Source organism: Suncus etruscus, chromosome 9 (genome assembly GCF_024139225.1).
Source record: "Suncus etruscus isolate mSunEtr1 chromosome 9, mSunEtr1.pri.cur, whole genome shotgun sequence".
Taxonomy (NCBI): Eukaryota; Metazoa; Chordata; class Mammalia; order Eulipotyphla; family Soricidae; genus Suncus; species Suncus etruscus.
The window spans coordinates 83,089,240-83,112,718 of NC_064856.1; the positions used below are offsets into that span (position 1 = coordinate 83,089,240).

Consider the following 23,479-nt stretch of genomic DNA (forward strand, 5'->3'; position numbering starts at 1 on the left):
GAGTATCTAAAACAAAAAACAAAAACAAAAAAACAATACACAAACCTATCTCAAAAGGTAAAACTATTTAGGGGCTGAAGCAATAGTAGAGTTGGTAGGGCTTGCATGCAGTCTATCTAGGTTTGATTCCCCAGAACCCTGTATGGTGTCCCAGGCCATGAAGAATCATTTCTGTGCAAAGGGACAGGAGGAACTCTGAGCACTGCCAGGTGTATGTGTCGTCCCATGCCCCACACCACCAACAATAAAAGGTAAACCCATATAAAGCCTAATACTAATTTTAGCTATTACTGCTGAGGTAATCAATACAAATGAAAATAATGAATGAGCTTAAAATGATTTTTTCCGGGGCCGGAGAGATAGCATGGAGGTAGGGTGTTTGCCTCGCATGCAGAAGGATGGTGGTTCGAATCCCAGCAACCCATAGAGCCCCCCATGCCTGTCAGGGGCAATTTTTGAGCGCAGAGCCAAGAGTAACCCCTGAGCACTGACTGCTGGGCATGACCCAAAAACCAAAAAAAAAAAAACAAAACATTTTTTTTCCCTCTTCTAAAATCCTATGTACGTTCCCAGTTTAACACAAAATAAATGAGGAACTTTTAATAGTGGGCCAAAGAGGTAGCACAGCAGTAGAGTGTTTGCCTAGCACATGGCAGACCCAGGACAGACCTGGGCTCAATTCCTGGCATCCAATATGGTCCCCGAAGCGATTTCTGAGCACAGAGCCAGGAGTAACCCAAGCACTGTTGGATGTGGCTCAAAAACAAACAAACAAAAAGTTTTAATAGTGTATAGGGAATATGCCTTACACTGGGCTGGAGTGATCCCTGAGCAAAGTTGGGTATAAACCATCAATACATGGGGATGTGACCTAACAATTAAACAAAAAATAAAATTGAGTCCTAAAGAGAAAGCATCATTTTTAAAAGTTCCTCATAATTTTCCTTATTAAATATTCAATTTTCTATAATGTATCCATTTTGTAGTTCCATGCATAAAATGTAACATAACTGAAAAGTACTTTACTTTTAACAATTCTATGCAAAGTAAAGCATATTTTGTGAATGACCCAATTCAAAAAAATTCCTTTATTGTATTTAAATTCAGAAAACAAGACTCAGAAATTCATCAAGTCCCCCGAAACAAAATCATGTCAAGTCAATAATTATTCTCTAGGCCATTAAATGGGACTTTCTTTTTACTTACAGGTCATTTCAATAAATATAAACAAATTATTGATATTTAAATTCACATTAGCTTTCCTATTCAGATAGAATAAGAAAAGCGAATGAAGAAATATTACAGAAATTAATATGATGCCTTGCATGTGCCCAGCCCTAGTTTAACCTTGTACAAGTCTCTCCAAGCATTTCTGGGTACAGCTCTGAAAGCAATACATTTGGGGTTTTCCAGATAACCCCTAGCACCACAGGACAGACTGCCTGGCTGGCAATCAGTAGGAGAGACCCCCACAAGAAAGTGAAATATTCAAATGATTGACACTTAATCATACCAAAAAGAATCATTAGAACATAAAATATATATCATATACAGATATCGTACAGCAGGTAGGGCACTTGCCTTGCAGGTGGCTGACCTGGATTCAATCCCCAGCACTATATGGTCCAATGTTCACCAGGAGGGATCCCTGAACAAAGCCGGGTTTACCATCCCCCAAGGAGCATAAAATAAATGGGGCCAGAGAGATTGCAGTGTTAGGGTGTTTGCCTTGCAAGTGGCCGATCCAGGACTGACACTGGTCCAAATCCCGGCATCCCATATGGTCCCCCATGTGATTTCTGAGCAGAGCCAGGAGTAACCCCTGAGTGCCACCAGGTGTGGCCCACCCCCCACAAAAAATGGTTCTATTGTACTTGTAAAATAGCAATGTTAGAAAATAAAGCTGGAAAAAATTTAATGTAAATATGAGTTACTTATAAACAATTTAGAATATCATTTTCAGAGTGCTAACAATACATTGTGAGTCTGTACATGTTTGCATGTACAAGATGGCAAACAGCTATGGTGAAAAACACATTTTTGCTATACCATTCAACAAGTCTAAATTTTTTAATTACTCAGAAAGGAAGAGAAAAAAAATTGTCTCAGCTAACAGTGACTGAAAATATAAAACAATTTTTTTTTCTTTTTGGGCCACACCTGGTGACGCTCAGGTGTGAGCTATGCACTCAGAAATCGCTCCTGACTTAGGGGACCATTTGGGACGCCAGGGGATCAAACCGTCTTCCGTCCTAGGTCAGCGCATGCAAGGCAAATGCTCTACTGCTTGCGCCACCGCTCCAGCCCCTAAAGTAGAAATTTTGAGTACACAAAACCTCAAATCCTAGCATTCCTATTCTTTTAATCTACTCTTCGGAATAATTTGTGCCACCCTCTAATTCTTTAACATTCCTTTAAACATACTTTTCCGAACATGACTAAAAATTAACAGGTCACTAAATAACAGAATTTTGATCCTGAACCACCCCACTTAACCATATATTTAGACTTTGATTGTTCATGGTTTTTTTTTTTTTTTTTTTTTGAGGGAGAGGTGCACACCCAGCATGCTCAGGGATTACTCCTGGCTCTGTGCTCAGAAATTGTTCCTGGCAGGCTCGGGGGACCATATGAATGCTGGGAATCGAGCCCTTCTGTCCTGGGCCAGTCGTATGCAAGGCAAATGCCCTTACGCAGTGCAATCACTCTGGCCCCATGTTCTTCACATTTAAATTTATATGCAGTAGACATCACAGGAAATAGATTAACTTATTTTATTCTTTTTCTTAAAAATACATGGAATGCTTCACGAATTTGTGTGTCATCCTTGCGCAGGGGCCATGCTAATCTCTGTATAATTCCAGTTTTAGTATATGTGCTGTTGAAGCGAGCACAACTTATTTTATTCTTATCTAATTTATTATGTTTTGTTTTGGAGTTACACTCAACAGTGCTCAGGTGTGATGCCCAGACCCTGAGTATTGTCAGGTGGCTCAAAAAGAAACCAACAAAACTGAGGTTATTTCTAAGTATACTACATTCTGGCAAAAACTGGGAATAAAAAGAGATGAATGATACCTCTTCAAACCACAGGATAAAGGAGGAGAGGGAAAGAAGAGGAGGAGGAGAGATGTCTGGCACAGGTACTGGCTGGGGGTAGAACTGCTAGGTTAGCTGGTGAAGGGAGGAGATTGGAATACTGTATGACTGAAACTTAGCTATTGGTAACTTTTTAATTCTATCTCACAGTAACTAAAAATATTGGGGAGGAAGGTGTTAGGCCACACCAGTAGTGCTCAGGGGAATTACATTCCCATATACAGATGCTGGACACCAAACCCATGTGCAAGGAAAATGCCCTACCCCCCCATTTTTTGAAGTATCCATGAAATATAGCATTTGCAAATACAGTTTGGACCCTTGGGGGGGCAGGAAGTAGTTTCGTTCACACCTAGCTGAGCTCTAGCTATATTCACATTGTGGTAGGAATCAAACTGGGGTTGGCTGCAAGCACTTTAATCCCTTCTGCCCTCACTTGTTCTAACGTAACTATTAAAATATATATGGGGCCAGAGATACTGTACAGCAAGCAGGACACCTGTCTTCTACATGATGGAACAAGGTTTCATTCCCTGCACCCTAAATGGTCCTTAAGGTTTAATAGGAGTGATTCCTGATCATGAGTAAGCCCTCAACATCCAGCAAAATAAAAAAGAAAAAGAAAAAATCAGGGGCCAGAGCGTGTTGGGCCAATGCCTCACACGGCCGACACAGGTTCAAGTCCCGCCATCCCATATGATCCCCTGAGCTAGTCAGGAGCAGCTTCCGAGCGCAGAGCCAGGAGTAACCAAGCACCAGCGGGTGTGGCTCAAAAACAAAACAAAATTTAAATATATCAATAAGGTATATCTAATTAAAGAAAATTATAATTAAGTTTCTAATGAGTAAGGAAGATGATTTTTATCTTGTCCAGATAATAGAATTTAAAGACAATACTGACAACTTAATTTTATATTTGGAAAACTTGTTATAATTATAAAGAACATATATCCTGATATAATTTCTTCTAACTATACTCATTAAGCTCGTACTTTAAAGTAAAAAATGTCAGGGCCAGACCAACTGCACAATGGGTAGGATGTTTGTCTTGTACACAGCCAACTCAGGTTCTAACTCCAGCATCCCATATGGTCCCAAGCCTGCCAGCCTCTACCAGGACAGAGCCAGGAGTACTCCTTGCACACCATTGGGTATAGCCCAAATAATAAAACAAACAAAAAAAATAAAATGAAAAATAAAGACATAGTAAGAAGCTAGTATGCTTCATTTTTCTAATATAATGTTTATTTTAGGCTAATAATTTAAAATGATAAAATTAGAAAAAAAACATATAATCAATTCAGATAAGAATCAACAGATTCAAATGGAACAACTGGAAAATAGAATAGGGCATCAAAAATCTCTTTATTAATTACAGTAAGAAAAAAATAGTATCAACACAACAAATGATGAGCAATGACATCACAAATATGGTGTAGTAAATAAACACCAGTAAGCTGTCTGAACACAGGACACCAGTTGTAGTTTAGTTAAAATGTAAACTAAAATATGTATCTGTGAAGATATAGCTAGGAGACCATTGAGCATGGGAGTAGCTGAGCAGCTCTGGATGTGGTCCAAACACCAATCCTCCCACTCCCCCAATTAACAGGAAAACATAGGTAGAGGAAGTATTCAATATTAGAATAAAGAGGAATGACAACTATAGCAGGCCCATTCATCTTTCAGGCTAACATTCCTAGAAAAAATTCAAGACAACACAAAACATTATTGGATAACTTCTAGAAATTGTTCTTTTGAAGGTACAGTTTCCAAGAATCTACTAACAACCTATTATTATGTATACAATAATCTTGGAATGATTTAGAATAAAATTGTATAAACAGGACAATATTAGAATGAAAGTAGAAAAACAGATTTAAGATTAACACTGTTAAATTTCCTAGCTTTCTGAAGTATTTTCTCATGATTTTTATTACAAAATACAATTACGTCTTAAGATCAGTGTATGAAACCTAATCCTTAGGTTCAGAAAGAACACACACACATATACACAAAGCTAAGGATTGTGAGTAATGTTAAACTATCAGAGGAAAATTGTATACATTTGGGAGTTCCATACATCGATCGTATTGGCAACTTTTCCCATAGAATCAAAATAACTTGATACATGATTGAAAATTGCTTTATTAAAATGTGCTTTATGAAACTCAATGATCAATTTGTTGTTCAATATCTACCAGATTAGAATACAAATTCCCAATGACTAGATATAACTTGAATCTGTAATCTAATTAATGTTTAATCATTTCCTCACACAAATTGAGTTCTAAAGCTTAGAATTTTCAATTACAAAACAGTCAAAACTTTTATCAAAGCATACTGTAGTTGAGGTAGTGTGTCTCCATACTATAAGAAACTTAATTTTGTTGGTATATTCATTTAGTCTATATTCTGCATTTCAAAAAGCAGTACCCATTTTGACACTTATGTTACAAGTTAGATGTTACTAAAGTACTTCTTATCATAGGTGAAAAATTTTCACGTATAGTTAAAAAGAACCCATTCTTGAAAATATTAACAGGAGGGGCTGGAGAGATAGCATGGAGGTAGGGCGTTTGTAGAAGGACGGTGGTTCGAACCCCGGTATCCCATATGATCCCCCAAGCCTGCTAGGAGTGATTTCTGAACGTAGATTCAGGAGTAAACCTCTGAACGTTGCCGAGTGTGACCCCAAAAACCAAAAAAAAAAACCAAAAAAACAAAAAACAAAAACAAAAAACAAAACACTGGATATACTAAAAATTAGTATCTACTTGATTCTGAAACTATAAAGACTAAAAGAAAAAATATAAATGGAGGGACATCGGTATAAAAGAACAATTCAAAAATTGGTGAGTCAGAAAGATAGCACAGCCGTAGGGCATTTGCACTGCACACAGATATACCAGGACGGACAGTGGTTCAAATCTCGGCATCCCATATGGTACCTGCCAGGAGTGATTTCTGAGCGCAGAGCCAGGAGTAACCCCTGAGCGCCACCAGCTGTAATCCAAAAAATGAAACCAAACAAATAAAAATTGGAAAGCCAGAGAGAAGGCTCAAAGGACTGTAGGACATGTTTTTGTTTGTGAGAATCCAAGGTTCAATTGCTGGCATTCCATGATTCCTGGCCAAATGGGGTGTGCCATTCTAGTAAGTTGCTAGAGGACTATTTGTTTTAAAAAAATCTACACTATCTTGCTTATGTGGCCATCTCAAAAATAAGGGACCTTGCTTAGAAGTCCTATCAACAAAGAATCTAGTACGTCAGTAATTAAATATTGCTCTAAAAATGTTCTTGGAGTAATTGGAGCCTGGAATACAGTGGGTAGGGCATTTGTCTTACACATAACAGACTCAAGTTCAATCTAGGAATAATTCCTAAATGCAAGGCCCGGAGTAAGCCCAGGTGCGATGAAAGCAATTTTTTTGGAGTCCAAAGCAAGGTTTCAAAACCAGAAGGAAAAAATAAAACTGTCGAAGTTCATGAATATAACCCATAACCTGATTACAATCAGCACACTGTCAAGATACCAGTAAATTCAGTAGAAGCTCAAAGATTACTTCTTTGTTTTGGGGTCAGACCCAGCAGCGCTCAGGGTACCATATGGGATGTCGGGATTCAAACCACTGTCCTTCTGCATGAAAGGCAAACGCCTTACCTCCATCCATGCTATCTTCTTGATGATTTACAGACTGAGGAAACACAAGTCAAGAGAAGAATCACTTTATTGTCCAGATGGGTATAGGCAGTGTTCTGTATAATATGAAATGTACTCAAAGCATTAATCAAGATTTAACTACTGCCTTCTGGTCTAATTCTCCACAATGACCATTAGAATTATCATTTTTTATGTCCACCCCTTGGAAACAAAATCAGCACTGCCAATCTAATAACATGAAGGTTTGAATGTTTTAAAGATTTCCCAGGTTATCAACCCCAAAGCAGCCAAACATGTAATTCTCTATTAATAAATAAAAAAATATTTAAATTAATTATAAAAAAGAATTAGGTATTGTGGGGCCAGAGCAGTGGTGCAAGAGGTAGGGCATTTGCCCTGTACACGTTAACCTAGGACGGACCGTGGATTTGATCCCTTGGCTTCCCATATGGTTCCCCAAGCAAGAAACGATTTCTGAGCGTACAGCCAGGAATAACCCGAGTGTTACCTGGTGCCCAAAAACAAACAAACAAACAAACAAAAATTAGGTATTGGGGTCAGATAGTACAGCAGGCAGAGCATTTGCTTTGCATGCAGTTGACATGGCTTCATCTCTGGAACTTCACATGGTCCCGAACAGCAACATGAGTACTCCCAGAGTACAGAGCCAGAAATAAGTCCTGAGTACTGATAGGCATGGATCTAGTGAGAGGAGGAGGAATTGGATGGATGGATGGATAGATAGAAAAGGGTACCAGTGCCAAAAGCCATCATGACACTTCCCTGGCAGGTATGGTACACTGACACTGCCTAAGACATTAACACAAATCGCAAAATCATGATGCCTAAATGTAGATTAAAAACTGAAAAATAGGGCCCAGAGAGATAGCACAGCGGCATTTGCCTTGCAAGCAGCCGATCCAGGACCAAAGGTGGTTGGTTCGAATCCCGGTGTCCCATATGGTCCCCCGTGCCTGCCAGGAGCTATTTCTGAGCAGACAGCCAGGAGTCACCCCTGAGCACTGCTGGGTGTGGCCCAAAAACCAAAAAAAAAAAAAAAAAAAAAAAAGAAGCTGAAAAATAAACTAGCCCACCTTCCAGTTCTAAACTTTTGATTTAAATGCCTATTCTACCTTTAAATATACAGTAGTTTCAACGGACCAGAGAGATACAGGGAGCTGGTCTTGAATAGGACTGACCTAAATTCAATCCTTAACACTCTACATATGGTGTCTGAAACCCCTCAGGAATTATGACTAAGCATAAAAGTCAGGAGTAAGCACTGAGTACTGCTGGGTATAGCTCCCAAAAACAAACAAAAGTTTCGAAATTCAGACATCATAATTTCAAAAAACTGATCACTGGGGATGTATAACTTGTTTGTTTAGTACTCCCTATGCATATTTGAGACCGAAATTATGTGCAGTTGTGCTCCAGCATGGGGGATTTATAAAATCTAGGGCTTTCCCATACAGAAATGGACTTCAGCCCTCTGAGTAACCTTCCTGATCCCAATATATTTCTCTTCCAACTTGTTAGGAAAATATTGCAGAAAAACACCTCAAGTCATTTATTAGAGCTGACAGGTGTTAAATAACGTACTATAATCTGAAAAACACACATCATTTGTTGTAAATTTAAAAGCTATATATATATAAGGGCCGGAGAGATAGCACAGTGGTAGGGTGTTTGCCTTGCAAGCGGCCGACCCAGGACAGATGGTGGTTTAAATCCTGGCATTCCATATGGTCTCCTGTGCCTGCCAGGAGCAATTTCTGAGCAGAGAGCCAGGAGTAACTCCTGAGCTCCACTGGGTGTGGCCCAAAAGCAAACAAACAAAACCAACAACAAAAAACCCCCACTATATATATATATAAAGACTATTCCAGGGGCCAGAGCTCCTGACTTTCCATGCAGCCAAGCAGAATTCAATCCCTAGCATCCTATGTCGTTGTGATCGATCACCTCCATCCCCAGAATCGCATGGGTACAGAACCAGTTAGTGAACCCTGGGTATCACAGCTTGTATCCCACCCTAAAGACCATACCCATATGAGTTTTCAGGCTTATGTAAGATAGGGCTAAAATTGTGCATATTAAAAGAAAGCTAATTTATAACTATATTATATCATCAGACCTTATTTCAAATTATACATCAGCTCTGCCTGACAATTCAGGGGAGAGTGCCGAGGATCAAAGCCAGTGTCACACATATAAGCTAAGTTAGCTTTACAATTCTTTTTGTTTTTGGGCCACACCTGCCAGTGCTCAAGGGTTATTCTTGGCTCAGCTCTACCACATAAGAATTATTCCTAGCAGGAATCATATAAAATGCCAGGAATCTAACCCAGGTCGGCCACGTCCAAGGCAAGTTCCTTACCCAATGTACTGTATTGCACAGGCCCTTCTACAATTCCCTATTTTTATTTCACTTAACATTTTTAATAAAGTTTCTTTAGAAGTATCCTAACAAAATAGCATAATTCACCCCCAGATCACTTTTCCTTGAGTCTTAGAAAAATTAGTTTTTCTGGTTTGCTGGACGACATCCTGTAGTGCTCAGGGGATTATATACAGAGCAGGAGCCCCAACTAGGATCAACAAGCATATAAAGTAACTTTTTTTTTTTTTTTTTGGCTCTGCACTCAGAAATCGCTTCCGGCAGGCACAGGGACCATATAGAATGCCAGAATTCAAACCACTGTTTATCTGGATTGGCTGCATGCAAGGCAAATACTATCTCTCTAGTACCAAGGAGGTTTGATTTTCAAAGCAAATATCCAGTTTCATTACATCACTACTGGGGCAGGGGTTGGAGATAGTACAATGCATAAAGCATTTGCCACAGTTTAATCTCTAATACTACATATGGTGCCTTGATGTTGTGATACCTGAGCACAGCCAAGATTAACCCCTGAGCACTGCCAGGTGTGGCACCCAAACAAAACAAATAGAAATTCTATGGGGGTAGAGAAGGCTCAAAGGTCTGAGGGAGGGACTTCATAGTCCTGTGAGCATAGCAAGGAATCATGCCCCAAGTACAGCCAAGTGTGGCCCAAGACAAAAGAATACAATTGCAGTGGATTTTAAATACACTAGGAGACTAGGAGTATATTTGTTTTATTTATTTTGTCACCGAACTATTTTTCTGTTCCTAACTTGCTTAGTGAAAAACTGCTAGTGGGCCAAGAGATAGTAAGCAAGGATAAGGTTTTTGTTTGCCTTTCATGTGACTTAATCATGGATTGAATCCCCATACCACATACATCCCTGAGCACCATCAAGCATGGTCAAAGCCCAAAAAATAAAAAGTTTTTCTAAGCAAATAAATGTTTATTCACATTCAGAAGTACACCTATTTACAGATATTACTATGTATTTCCAACATCTTCATTTCCTAGAAGTGCCTTGAATCAGTAATCAGAGATAATTCTTTGCCATAACAAACTGAACAAACAAAAGCAATGAACCTATTAGAAATTATCTAAAACTTGGACTTAGGTCTTTAGAAGAAACCCCATTTCAATCTGGTTCTCTTACAGTACTATATACCTTTGATTCTTTGAATTTAAGAGAACCAGATTAAATTTGCTCTATCTCCAAATATGAAAATTTCTAATTCTGTATAAAAGGCTTTTACATGTGTTCATTTATGAAAGCTATGTTGAAGCCTATCTTTTAATTAATACATCTTGAAGGAAGTATATACCAAAATAGCCCCTAGAATCTTACTGACTACAAAGCCAATCATTTTAATAAACTATTAGTATTATACATTATTTTGTAAAAATGACACGAAATTTAATTTGAAACACTATCTACAGGAAAACGTTAAGTTGCATGATCAAATAGCATTAAAAATTTTTTTTTCCACAAACCCAGTTCAATATGCTTTCCCACATCTTCAGAATACATTATCTTTTTAACAAACTTAAAAAAGCTGGTTTTAAAATTTAGTTTGTAGAGGAGGGCCAGGGATGTAGCTCAAGTGGTCTAACACTTGCCTTGCTTATATGATGACCTAGATTTATTTATCCATGGAACCATGTGGGTGGGCTTGGGGGAGGGGGAAATATGTAATTTTTTTATATTTATCAGCAACCATAAAGATGTTATCTTTGCTTTATAAATCTGAGAAATACAAACACAAAAGTCATTAGGTTAGAAAACCTTGCTTTAAAGTGGCTATATTTTGGGAATTAGAAAGAGAGCTCCAAAAAAAAAAAAAAGAGAGAGCTCAATGGGTCGGATCATTCTTTGTTATAGTGGTGACCAATGCACTGCCTTATCTATATCCCCTAGCAGAATGTAACCCAGAGGGAATAGTCCTAAAACTCAAACAAGCCAATAACCCCCCCAAAACCCCAGACAACAGAAAGCAATGGAAATGGCTACATTTCATAAGAGTAAGACACAAAGAATATTAAAGACTTTTAAAGAAAAAGATGGGATATTTCAAAAGCTAAAACAGAACCTATTATCTGTAATAAAAAGCAAGCAACTATATTTCCTTTGTTTTAAAATAGTATAAAATCAAAATACTTTGACAATCAGTTCTGTGTATTTAAATAATCAGATACTTTTATATCCCTAGTCTACATTATATATGAAGAAATCATAGATTAAAAGATATAGAGTAAAATTTGAATAATCACACAGACATGGACCAACATTTATTACAAACAGGAAAAGAGCAGATTTATAAGAAAAAAAAGAGTACAGACTTTTCAAAAAGCTGAAATTATAAGCTATGTTAATTCAATAATTTTATCTGCATTTAAAAATCACATTACTAAAAATACACAAGACATTATATAATACAATAGGTAGTTTCAACTGCTACTTGGAGGCATGAAAACATTGACAGTGAAGCACTTCAATTTAGGTCACTCATGTTCCATCTCGAGTGCAGTTCCATTTTCCAAGAAGAAATATTATTTTAAGCCATGTTTCTGAAGTAGAAAGGTTTCTTAAAAATCGAAGTACTTACTTTATAACCCATTATTTATAAGGATTCATGGTTATTTTTTTACATTTTAAATAAAAAGCCATCACTTCTCTATATATTTTATTAGAAATACAGCTTTCACAGATAGCAGGATACACCGTTCCTTTAACAGCATCGCTTTCATTTCTCCTTCAGCTAATAAAAATCACCCTTTCTTAGGGAAAGCTTTCATCAACATGGCCCAATTAAAAAATTATTTATAGCAATAAAATATAGCTTACATTGAATGTGTTGCTACATGAAAGTTATAGAAGCCACAGGAGGAAGGGGGGCAACCTAAACAAGAATTAAGGCAAAACTAATATCAATGAGACTCTGATTTGGTACTTTATTTTATTTTGTTTGGGGCCATATTCAGCACTGCTCAGGGTTTCTCCTGGCTCTGTACCCATTCCTAAAGGGGCTTGGGAAACCAAATACAGGGCCAGGGATTGGGCCCGAGTCAGCTGAGTGCTAGGCAAATGATCTAACACACTGCACTATCTCTGGCCTGCTAAAATCTCCAGTTTAAGATCTAAGTGACAGATTAAGCAGGAGTTTCTGTTTTATTTAGATTCCTTATTGTAACCCCAAGAGTCTTCATGTAATTGTTTACTGATTTGTTATTTTATGTCATTTAAAGTAGCTGTTTTGACCTACAAAGATAATTCAAGAGGCTGGAGTACATACAATAAGACTGGTTTTAATTTCAGGCTACTGTCTGATTCCCTGAACACTGCCAGGAACTGTGAAATCCAAGAACAGAGCCAGTAGTGGTCCTTGAGAAGTCTGGTCCCAAAACAAAAAATAAAGTAACAGTTTCGGAATTCAAGGATAAAGTAATATATTTCACATTTGAGGCACATCTCCTATGTAATATACACAGGAGATACATGTAAATACTAAAGTAATTTAGTCCAATTTTGAGGTTGGACTGTATGAATGAATATAAGTATATATTGGTCCTAAATGTCCATTCAGTAAGAGTATTTTACTTTAAGTGAATGATTAAGTATGACATATTAAAGCTCACAGAAGTAACAAGATACTGTTTAAATGGTCATTCATTTTAAAAAAGCAGACATGTTGACAAATATAAAAATTCATTAAATGCTATACTAAAATTGTACATGTGTTATTTGCATTAAAAATTAATATTCCAAGCTTGAAAGCTAAATCCGAAACCAACTCTGCCAGACTGTTAAGTGGGATTTATAAGATAATCGAGGAAGCAAATGATATTGTTATTGAATATGTATTTTCTATCAGATAAGAGCAAAGGATCTTTGGACGAACACATGTTGACTTATCAGGAAGTAAAGAAATAAAACACTGCAATTTTCCCACCATGAAATACTAATTACAACAAATGTATTCATAAAACTTTATTTTCTTGAATGCATACAGGATGTTATGTGAACACTTTAATATTACCTTTAGTGTAATGATGTTCTTAAGATCATATTTTAAAATATATTATAAATGGATTGTGGGTCTTGGTCTTATCCAGAAATATTAAAGATCACATTGGGTAACAGAACCGAAGAAAACTATAGCCTGTCACATCTACACAAAATACACATTAAAAAATCAAATAAGTCAGAAGAAAGAAACACTTCTGAAATTGGCATTGAATACCTTAAGTGCTAAACTGGAAATATAAAGTTTACAAAATGCAATTTATAATTGTTACCATTTTTTCAACATGTTTCACAGATATGAATCTGCATGTGATCTAGTGGCAAACATTATCTACTAATTAGCAGCTGTAAAATATATAATATGGACTGAAACGACAGTATAGCAGATAGGGCGTTTGTCTTGCACACAAGCTAACCTGGGTTTGACCTCCAGGGCATCCCGTATGGCACCTCCCACATCGCTGGACCCAGCCATGAGTAAGCACTGAGCACTGTTGGGTGTGGACCCGCCCCCTAGCTCCACTAAAAAAAAAAACAAAAAAAAAAACAAACCCACAAACCCCCCCCCTGATTTGCATGTTGGTAGCTGTGTTCAATGTCCAGCCCTCTGTCCCACCCCAGCACTGAGTTAGAAGCAGCAGCCCTTGAGCACTGCAGGAAGAAGTTCAAAAATCCCAAAATAAAGTAAAATATATGTAATGTGCCTGTATTTGGGAAAATTTTAAGCCTTTAGAGTAACATCTCTCACCCCTCCCTTTTTGGCAGTACTAAGGATTGCACCCAAGGTTCACATACTTGAAGTATGCTCTCTACAGTTGTCATATCCCAGCCCTCATGTAAGTCAGTCGTCTATCATATGATTGGTTTTTACACAGATCATATATTTAGCTGAAAAGGGAGTTTATCTTTTAAAAAAATGGAGCATTTAATCACCAATTTCATTTTAACTTATACTATAATAAAATGCTACTTAAATATTTTTGAGAGGGGCCGGGCGGTGGCGCTGGAGGTAAGGTGCCTGCCTTGCCTGCGCTAGCCTAGGACGGACCGCGGTTTGATCCCCCGGCGTCCCATATGGTCCCCCAAGAAGCCAGGAGCAACTTCTGAGCGCATAGCCAGGAGTAACCCTGAGCGTCACAGGTGTGGCCCAAAAACCAAAAAAAAAAAAAAAAAATATTTTTGAGAAACAAATTTCTAACATGTAGAAAGTATTGATTCACATAGAAGTATTAAGTACTAAGTATGTTAATTCATGATGAATTTGCATATATGCGATGTGTTTATAATAAAATTAGACTAGAATGCAGACCAAGTGCAAGTGACTGAGGTTTGTTGCATTATAAATATAAAGCACCACTGCCTTCAGCACACTTGACATGACAAGTCACTCACTCGGTGAATTTTGTGTATACTTTTAAGGTTAAATATATTAAAGAAATTATTCCAAAGAATATGTGATGAAACTTTAAGTATGGTCTTGGGCCAAAACCACAACCACATGCCACATAAGACACAACCTCTTTCACACATACAAACACACAAACACTACCACACACATAAAATTTGAACACACACACACAATGTTCCTGGTATTGTAAACCCCCCTCCAACAAATATACTATAACTAGAGAACAAATAAAATGAGTACACTGTAGCCTCAATTCAACCTGTTGTTAGTTGGGTCCATTATCGAGGACCCATCATGGATAATATGTATTGCAAACAAAACATGTTCAACACTGCTGATACTATGATACTAAAATCCTTTGAAAAATCCAAAATGAACAGGTATATCAAATTTCAGCTATAGTGGACAATAATATGAAGAGGCTGCAGTGTACTTGGTTACCTAGCATATTTGTATTATAAAATTTTCAAGATAAGAAATATTGTCATGTTATTAAAATGAATTATCATTTTCAGCTTAATGTGGTAATCAGTTATTCCCATCTCATCCCATTAACTAGAACCTAAAAAATAATCACATGGTGCCACTGCACCAACACATTAACACTTTATTATCATGTTGACTGCTAATTCCAGTCTTCAGAAATGAACATTTCTCTCCTAACCCAAATTAATTGGAACCTTAATCTTAAAAGTAAAAATACCTGTCTTAAATTTCAAGATAAAATCAATTAAAAATAATCGAAGTATCACTGGGTGCATCATAATTACATGGTTTGAGTCATAGCTTATTCTGTATAATGTAACTTTATCCTACAGAAAAGCCTTTCTTTAAATTACTAAAGTGCATACATTTATTGGTAAACCATGCATTTTCCATTAAATCTGAATTATACCTATATGTTTCATTTTACAAGACATTCAAAATACCCTACAAAACTAAAACATTTCTGTATTTTCTCATACCATTCATAATTTGTAAGTAGGAAAAGAAATATGAGATCTAAATAAATGACACAGGAGGCAATAAATTGACACATGACAAGTAAATAAAAGGCTAAAGCACTCCAATACCATTGAAACTGTTTTAATGTTGTTGCAACTGCAAAATGCAACAATCATCAGTTTATAAAGACCCAAATTTCAGAAATTCATTTTAATTACTATTTCATACCTATTTTTTACAAAATAAAGGCAAGAGACATTTAAATCCTCCTTGTCCTAGTTATGCTATCTACATTCCTAACGGATTTACTATAACTATAGTGTATAAGCTGCAATTCCCATAAGATGCTATATAAGAAAAAATAAAATAAAATATTAACCTCAGCTTCAATGTATAGTTTCCAGAATCTGCCAGAACTGGGGAACTGGGAAACAAGGCGTTCATAAGTCTTCCGTGCTTTGTCTATAGGTTGATTCTAAAATCAAAAACCAATAAACAGCATTTACAATGTTAGGATCATGGAAATATTATTTACGGTAGAACCAAGTAGTGTGATTGGACCCATAGAGAAGGAAATGTAATCCTATTAACACTAAACCTGTGCCTCTCGAATGAGAATGCTCCAAGCGTCAAGGTCATATGGATTCTCTTCTAATTTCTTTTCAGCTTTCTTCACTTTCTCTGGGACATACTCAGCTGCCTGGTGGGGGAAAAATAATGAAGTTAATACTTTAAATTTTTCATGCATAATTTAAGACAAATGCAATCACAAAAATTAGCCCTCAGATACATAATACAATGAATAAAAACATCACATAAAAGAGATAAGTGGGTGGAAGTCAGTATAGTAGGTAGGATGTTTGCCTTGCATACAGTCAACCTGGATCCATTCTTCAGCACCCCAAATGGTCCCCAGAGCCCACTAGTGGTCCCTGAGTGCAGAACCAGTCAGTAGTAAGCCCTGAGTACCACCAAGTGTGACCTCAAAACAAATGAAACTATATATAATCTGCACCTCATAGAATCTATATGTTTAATACATATATACACTATTACAAGATATACATAAAAAGAACAAAATCATACTTTGTAGATCCCTGATATCTATGTCCCCTAGCACCACAAAGAGCGACCCTCAAGCACAGAGCCTGGATTACTGCCCCCCCCCACCAAAAAGTAAAAAAAAAAAAAAATGAGAGCAGAGCCAGGAATATGATTCGGCTGTATGCTTTGCCTTGCATGCATGAGGCCCTAGGTTTACTCTCCAGTATCTATCCCCCATCTCTGACAACCAGTATCCCAAAGAGTTCTGGCTATGTAGCTTTAATGTTTATAACATAATTATTTGCATGCTGTTTCTATTATATAAAACCACTAAAAATGCGGTGAGAATATAATTTTATACATTTGCAAATCCATTTAATAAATCATTGACTTAAAATTCACTTGAATTTTCATATGGGCTTCAGCACTCAATCTGTGGCATTATCACATCATTTCACAATTTTATTATATATTAATCAGAAATCGAGTAAAAAAAGATGTTTTAAATTTACTATTAGATCCTATAAAAATCTTGGAACTTCCCAAATGGTACCAACTCTGAGAAATTGCCATTGGGCATTCATATTCTGAGTCAAGAAGAAAAAGCATGATATGATAGAACATGGAAATTTTTGCATAAATTATTTTAAAATTCATAGCAAAATACAAACTAGAAAAGTAATGCTAAGACATTTAACAGCCGAGATAGCTAGCTAAGTTGTCTTGAGAGCATGTTTTGGCCTGGGTTCTCTGAGCCAACCCCTGCGTACCAAGATGGGTTTTAAGATGGGTTGGTCGGCTGTTTGGTTTGAATTTGGATACCAAGCAGAGATCAGAGCTTTCTTATTGGTTCTGCATTCGTTCGAGATCACTCCTGAGTTCTGGGGAACTCCATGGTGCCAGGTCAGCCCTGGGTATAGCAAGTGTCTTTTACAAACTGTGTTGTCATTCCAGCCCTAAGTATCAAGTTGACTTTGGCTCAAAAAGCAAAAAATATTCTTAGACCAAAACTATCTTTAGGTATTTTCTAAATCATTTAATAAACTAAACCCTAAAAACAGCAACTAGCAGATGAGTCATAAATATATAAATATTTCTATATTATGGTCCGAATATTACTATGTGGGCCAGAAAATAAGTCCTGGGACAGAGTAATAGTAAAGCAGGGACTCTTGCCTTGCACTCAGCCAACCAGGATTTGATCCCCAGCACCTCATATGGTCCCAAGCCCACCAGGAGTTATCCCTAAACTCAGAATCTGAAGTCCTAAGCATAGCCTGTTATAACCCTAAAACAAAAAAAAAAGATTTAAGTCTAGGATGAATTCCCAGCACCACATGGTCTCCAGAGCACTGTAGAGAACAAGAAGGAACCAGAATAGCCCCCAAAGGACCCTCAATAAAAACAAGAAACCCAGAAAACAAGGTATGGTCGCACAGAATCATACAAAATCTGCTTGTTCTTTAAAAGCCCATGTTCTCTTGAACACATATTTCACTTGCTTGTGTCTACTATTTCCCACTTTGGAGAGGCCAATTTTTCTCTGAAACATGTACACCTCTCTTTCCCCTCACATTTTTCTAAGTAAGTTTCAATAAAAACTACCCTGTTGGGGCCAGAGAGATAGCATGGAGGTAAGGTGTGTTTGCCTTGCATGCAGAAGGTCAGTGGTTTGAATCCTAGCATCCCATATGGTCCCCTGAGCCTGCCAGGAGCTATTTCTGAGCGATGCCGAAAACCAAAAAGAAACAAACAAACAAAAAAAACTACCTTGTTTCACCAATTAAGACTGTCTTACATATTTTTAGGGCTTGCTGCTAAATGCCAACATGGAAAAATATTTTGCAGTATTCTTTAAAACCTTTAAACAGGCCATCACTTCCATTATAGAAACATAATATTTAAGACAAATATTAATGTAAGACAAAACCAAACAAATTAAGGTGGTTTTCTTTGAAATAAATTAATTCACACCACTGCAAACTAGGGGAAAGTTAAAATTGTTGTGGTGCCAGGGATTGAACTAAAGGCCTACAACGGATGCAAGGAGCATGTGCTCTACTCTGACCCATCTTTCTCAAGCCTTAAGGAGGATGTTTTATTTTCAGATTTGGACCCAATGGTGGTGGTGCTCAGGAAAGTGTGGTATCAGAGATGAAACCATAGCTGATCAGCATGAAAAATATGTAATGCATTTCAAATCCTTTGCCAGCCAAGAATAAAATTCTTTAAGGCTACCACAATTTTAAATTACAAAAACTTTATAGCTTTCACAAAAACAATCAAAAGACAATAAAAATTACCAGGATAGAAGAGATAGTATAATGCCTTGCACAAAGCTGACCTGGATTTGACCCCCAGCATCCCAAGAACCATCAGGAGTGATCCCTGAACAAAGAGCCAAGAATAAATCTTGAGCATCACTGAGTGTGGCCCCCAAAATAAACAAAAACGAACAAAAAGTAGATTTCACACACAGACACCGGCAAAAAAAAACCCTGAAGAGTATAGACAAGTCCCATCTACATTAAAACAAAACAAACAAAAAACAGAGTAAGTATAATAATGTTGACAAACCAATTAATAAATCAGAAGGGTTCACGAATAAGTTAAAAATTACTTAAATTGTAGCATTTCAAACCAAACCGACAGATTATTGAATAAATGTTAAAATAACATCGTTTTAGCTATTACAAAGTAACAATATTGGCAGGAGCAATAGCACAACAGTAGGGTGTTTGCCTTGCATGAGGCTGACCTAGGATGAACCTTGGTTTGATCCCCGGAGTCCCATATGGTCCCCCAAAGCCAGGGGGACCATATTCCTGAGTGCATAGCCAGGAGTAACCTGAGCATCAGCAGGTGTGGCCCCAAAAAGCAAAACAACAACAACAACAAAAAGAAGTAACACTAGTCAACTTTCTCAAAAAAAATAGAGCTAAATTCCTCTTTGATCCCTTTTCTATAAAAGTAATTCTGAGGGTGAAGGGAAAGACCTTTTGGATCACACCCAGCAGTGCCCACGGCCTACTTTTGGGTCTGTGTTTAACAGGCTGTATGTGGTATCAGGGATCAAACCTGGGTCAGATGCATGCATGCAGGGCAAATGTCTTAATTGCCTTACTATTATCTTTCTAGCCTAGATAAAAATCTTTTTATATCTGAGCTGAAAGGAATGGAGCATGTATTTTACATTGGGCAGGCCTGGGTTTTGCCTGGGATGGTCAAGTATAATTTTATTAGAAAGTGTTCCTCAATAACCACAAATGAGGAAGTTTTTGGCCTGGACACAACTAAAAGAACTGGAGAATATGCGAAGTGCTTGTGGGAGGTCCAGTTGATCCCTAGCACCACATATCCCTTGCACATTGTGCTTAGAGTAGCCTGATTACCAAAGGTATAAACACCCTGCAACCCATAAAGAGTAAATTAATTAAAGATTAACTTAGTCCACTAAAAAGTTAAAGTAATTAAACTTTAAAATGCACCCAAATGGGGGCCAGACATATAGCATGGAGGTAAGGCGTTTCATGAGTGGTTCAAATTCTGGCATCCCATATGGTCCCCCGAGCCTGCCAGGAGCGATTTCTGAGTATAGAGCCAGGAGTAACCCCTGAGCGCTGCCAGGTGTGACCCCCCCCCAAAAAAAACACAAAAAAATGCAACCAAATGCATAAGAAAATACTATTAAAACATCTCTAAAACACATAAAGTAATTTATAAATAAATTTATAATAATTTATAAATAAATAAAAACAATTTATAAATAAATTTATAAATAAAGTAATAATTTGTGGTTCAGTCAATGACAGAAAGCAATTAAAAAAAAAAACAAACAGGCGTGGGGCCAGAGCAATAGCACAGCAATAGGGCATTTGCTTTGCACATGGCCGATCTAGGATGGACCTGGGTTTAACCCCCACCCCTGGCATCCCATACAGTCCTCCAAGCCAGGAGCAATTTCTGAGCACATAGTCCGCAGTAATCCTGAGAGTCACAGGGTATGGCCCAAAAGGTATAAATAAATAAATAAATAAATAAATAAATAAATAAATAAATAAATAAATAAATAAATAAAACATGGGGTTGGAGAGATAGCATGGAGGTAAGGCATTTGCCTTTCATGCAGAAGGATGGTGGTTCGAATCCCGGCATCCCATATGGTCCCCTGAGCCTGCCAGGGACGATTTCTGAGCCTAGAGCCAGGAGTAACCCCTGAGAGCTGCCAGGTGTGACCCAAAAACCAAAAACCAAAACCAAAACAAAACAAAACAAACAGGCAAAGAATATTATGAAACATTCCAAGAAAATAACAAGTCAATGAAAAATGATATTATGTATATAAACAATTCCTAGAAAAATAATTAGGGGCTAGAGTGATAGCACAGCAGTAAGCATTTGCCTTGCAGGCAGACAACCTGGGGCAGACCACATCCCATGTGTTCCCCCAAGCTTGCCAGGAACGATTTCTAAGCACAGAGCTAGGAGTGCCAAATGTGTAAAAAAAAAAAATGTAAATAAATAACCTTCCTCAAAAGTACAAAAGTAATCCTTAAAAATAAAAGGCTGGGGGCTGAAGAGATAGCATGGAGATAAGGCTTGCGTTTGCCTTGCATGCAGAAGGTCAGTGGTTCAAATCCCAGCATCCCATATGGTCCCCTGAGCCTTCCAGGAGCGATTTCCGAGCATAGACACAGGAGTAACCCGAGAGCTGCTGGTGTGACCCGACCCACCCCCCCCCCCCAAAAAAAAAGAAAAAAAGAAAAAGAAAAGGCTGGGAGCAGGAGCAATAGTACGACTACGAGTAGGGCTTTTGCCTTCCTGCAGCCAGCTGAGTTCTAATCTTCCAACAGCCCATATGGTTTCCTGAGGACCCTGAGTAATTCCTCAGTGCAGAGCTAAAAATAACCCCTGAGCAGAGCATGGCTGGGTATGCTTCAAACCTCCTCTGCCCCCACCTCAATAAAATAGTACAGTGGGTAGGGTGCTGGCTTTGCACGCAGTCCACCTGGGTTTGACCCTTAATATCCTTGCAACTAGGTGAGACTCAAGAAAAAAAAAATTTAATACATATATCTAATCCTAATTCCACTTCAAACAGCACAAGTGACTGTATATGAATGCAAAGAAAAACTGAATAATTTCAGCTGGTAGGCTATTTGTAGTTGCATAAGAACAGATATAATTTAAATAATTAGAAATAGAAGAATTGGTTAAATATATAACTTTAATTACTAAAAAGAACAAGGCAAGGCAAAAACTACATGGTCCCCTGAGCACTTACAGGTATGGCCCCAAATAGACATAAACAAAAATCTTACTCAGGTCTTAAAATACCAACTATAAAATATTAATGGTAAGGGGTAGTAGCAAAAGCATAGCATGTAGGGCATAAGACCAACTAGGTTCAGTCCCCACCCAGGTTCAATTCCCAGAATCTCATGGTCTCCCACGACTACAAGAGAGATTTTTGAGAGCAGAGACAGGAGTAAACTGAGTGCTCCTAGGTATGGCTCACCATCATGAGTTGGTTCAAAAGGCTGGAGTGCATACCTGGCAGGTCCTGTACTTGGTCTCCTGCCTATCCTCCCAGCACCACTATAAATGCAGTGCAGGCTGTGCACCAAAAAATATTCCAAAATGTTAATGATGGAATAGATAATCTTTTTTTTTTGGGGGGTCCACACCCAGCAGCACTCAGGGGTTTACTCCTGGCAGGCTCGGGGGGACCATATGGGACGCCAGGATTCAAACCACCATCCTTCTGCATGCAAGGCAAACGCCCTACCTCCATGCTATCTCTCCGGCCTAGAATAGGTAATTTCCATCATTATAAAACACAAAAATGTTAAATCAGAATACTAAAAATAGGGGACCGTGAGGTGGCACTAGAGGTAAGGTGTCTGCCTTGCAAGCGCTAGCCAAGGAAGGACCGAGGTTCGATTCCCCAGCATCCCATATGGTCCCCCCAAGCCAGGGGCAATTTCTGAGCACTTAGCCAGGAATAACCCTGAGCATCAAATGGGCATGGCCCCAAAAACAAAAACAAAAACAAAAAGAAAAGAAAAAAAATACTAAAAATAGCTACCATTATTTTTAGTTAACCATGGTAACTGTATCAAAGCAGCCTGATAAGAGAACAAATTATTCAACATCCACTTGAAAACTAACCTACCGAATTAGGTAATTAAGTATACCATAATTTATAGAACAAAGTTCAAAAATTGCATCTAATATATGACTAAGTATAAATTCACAACCGAGAAACAGAATGGTCTCTTTGCTAAATAAAACAGAACTTTACATGGGGCCAGAGAGATAGCCTGGAGGTAAAGCATTTGGAGCGTTTGCCTTGCATGCAGAAGGTCGATGGGTCAAATCCCACATGGTCCCCTGAGCACGCAAGGAGCGATTTTTGAGCATAGAGCCAGGAATAATCCCTAAGCGATGCCAGGTGTGACCCCAAAACCAAAACAAACAAAAAACACAACATTACATGATTTGCCACCGTGGAAACAACAAATAGAAATCTCTGAGGAATAGGATTAAAAAAATGATCGTGTCCTAGTTCAGACCAATTAAATCAGAATCCTTCTAAAAATGGACCTGAACCACTGATACCATTTTTTCAATTATCAAAATTTGGGCAGAAGGGCTGGAGAGCTTATGGTGTGTAGAGCACTGCTTGAGAACCTGGGTTCAATCCCTGGCACCCCATATGGTCCCCCAAGCACCACCAAGAATGATTTCTGAGCACAGAATTGTGTGGACCAAAGTCAGGAGAAAAAAAAGTAGGGCAAAGTTGAGACAGTGCAAAGGTGTTTTTTTTGTTTGTTTTGTTTTTTTTGTTTGTTTGTTTTTGGTTTTTGGGTCACACCCAGCGGTGCTCAGGGGTTACTCCTGGCTTTCT

The 23,479-nt window shown here is 37.9% G+C and overlaps 1 protein-coding gene and 1 non-coding gene across 2 annotated transcripts in view; both read right to left on the minus strand.

Annotated features, from left to right (window-relative positions):
• The window catches only part of CSTF3 (cleavage stimulation factor subunit 3), a 104,108-nt gene that overhangs the window by 65,670 nt on the left and 14,959 nt on the right, over positions 1 to 23,479 (minus strand). Inside the window, 2 exon segments of the mRNA XM_049780113.1 lie at positions 15,905 to 16,000; positions 16,124 to 16,225. Of these exon segments, the coding sequence (XP_049636070.1) occupies positions 15,905 to 16,000; positions 16,124 to 16,225 (198 nt within the window).
• Positions 2,791 to 2,894, minus strand: LOC126019862 (U6 spliceosomal RNA). The gene has a single exon (XR_007499479.1). It is a non-coding gene; the product is annotated as a U6 spliceosomal RNA (small nuclear RNA).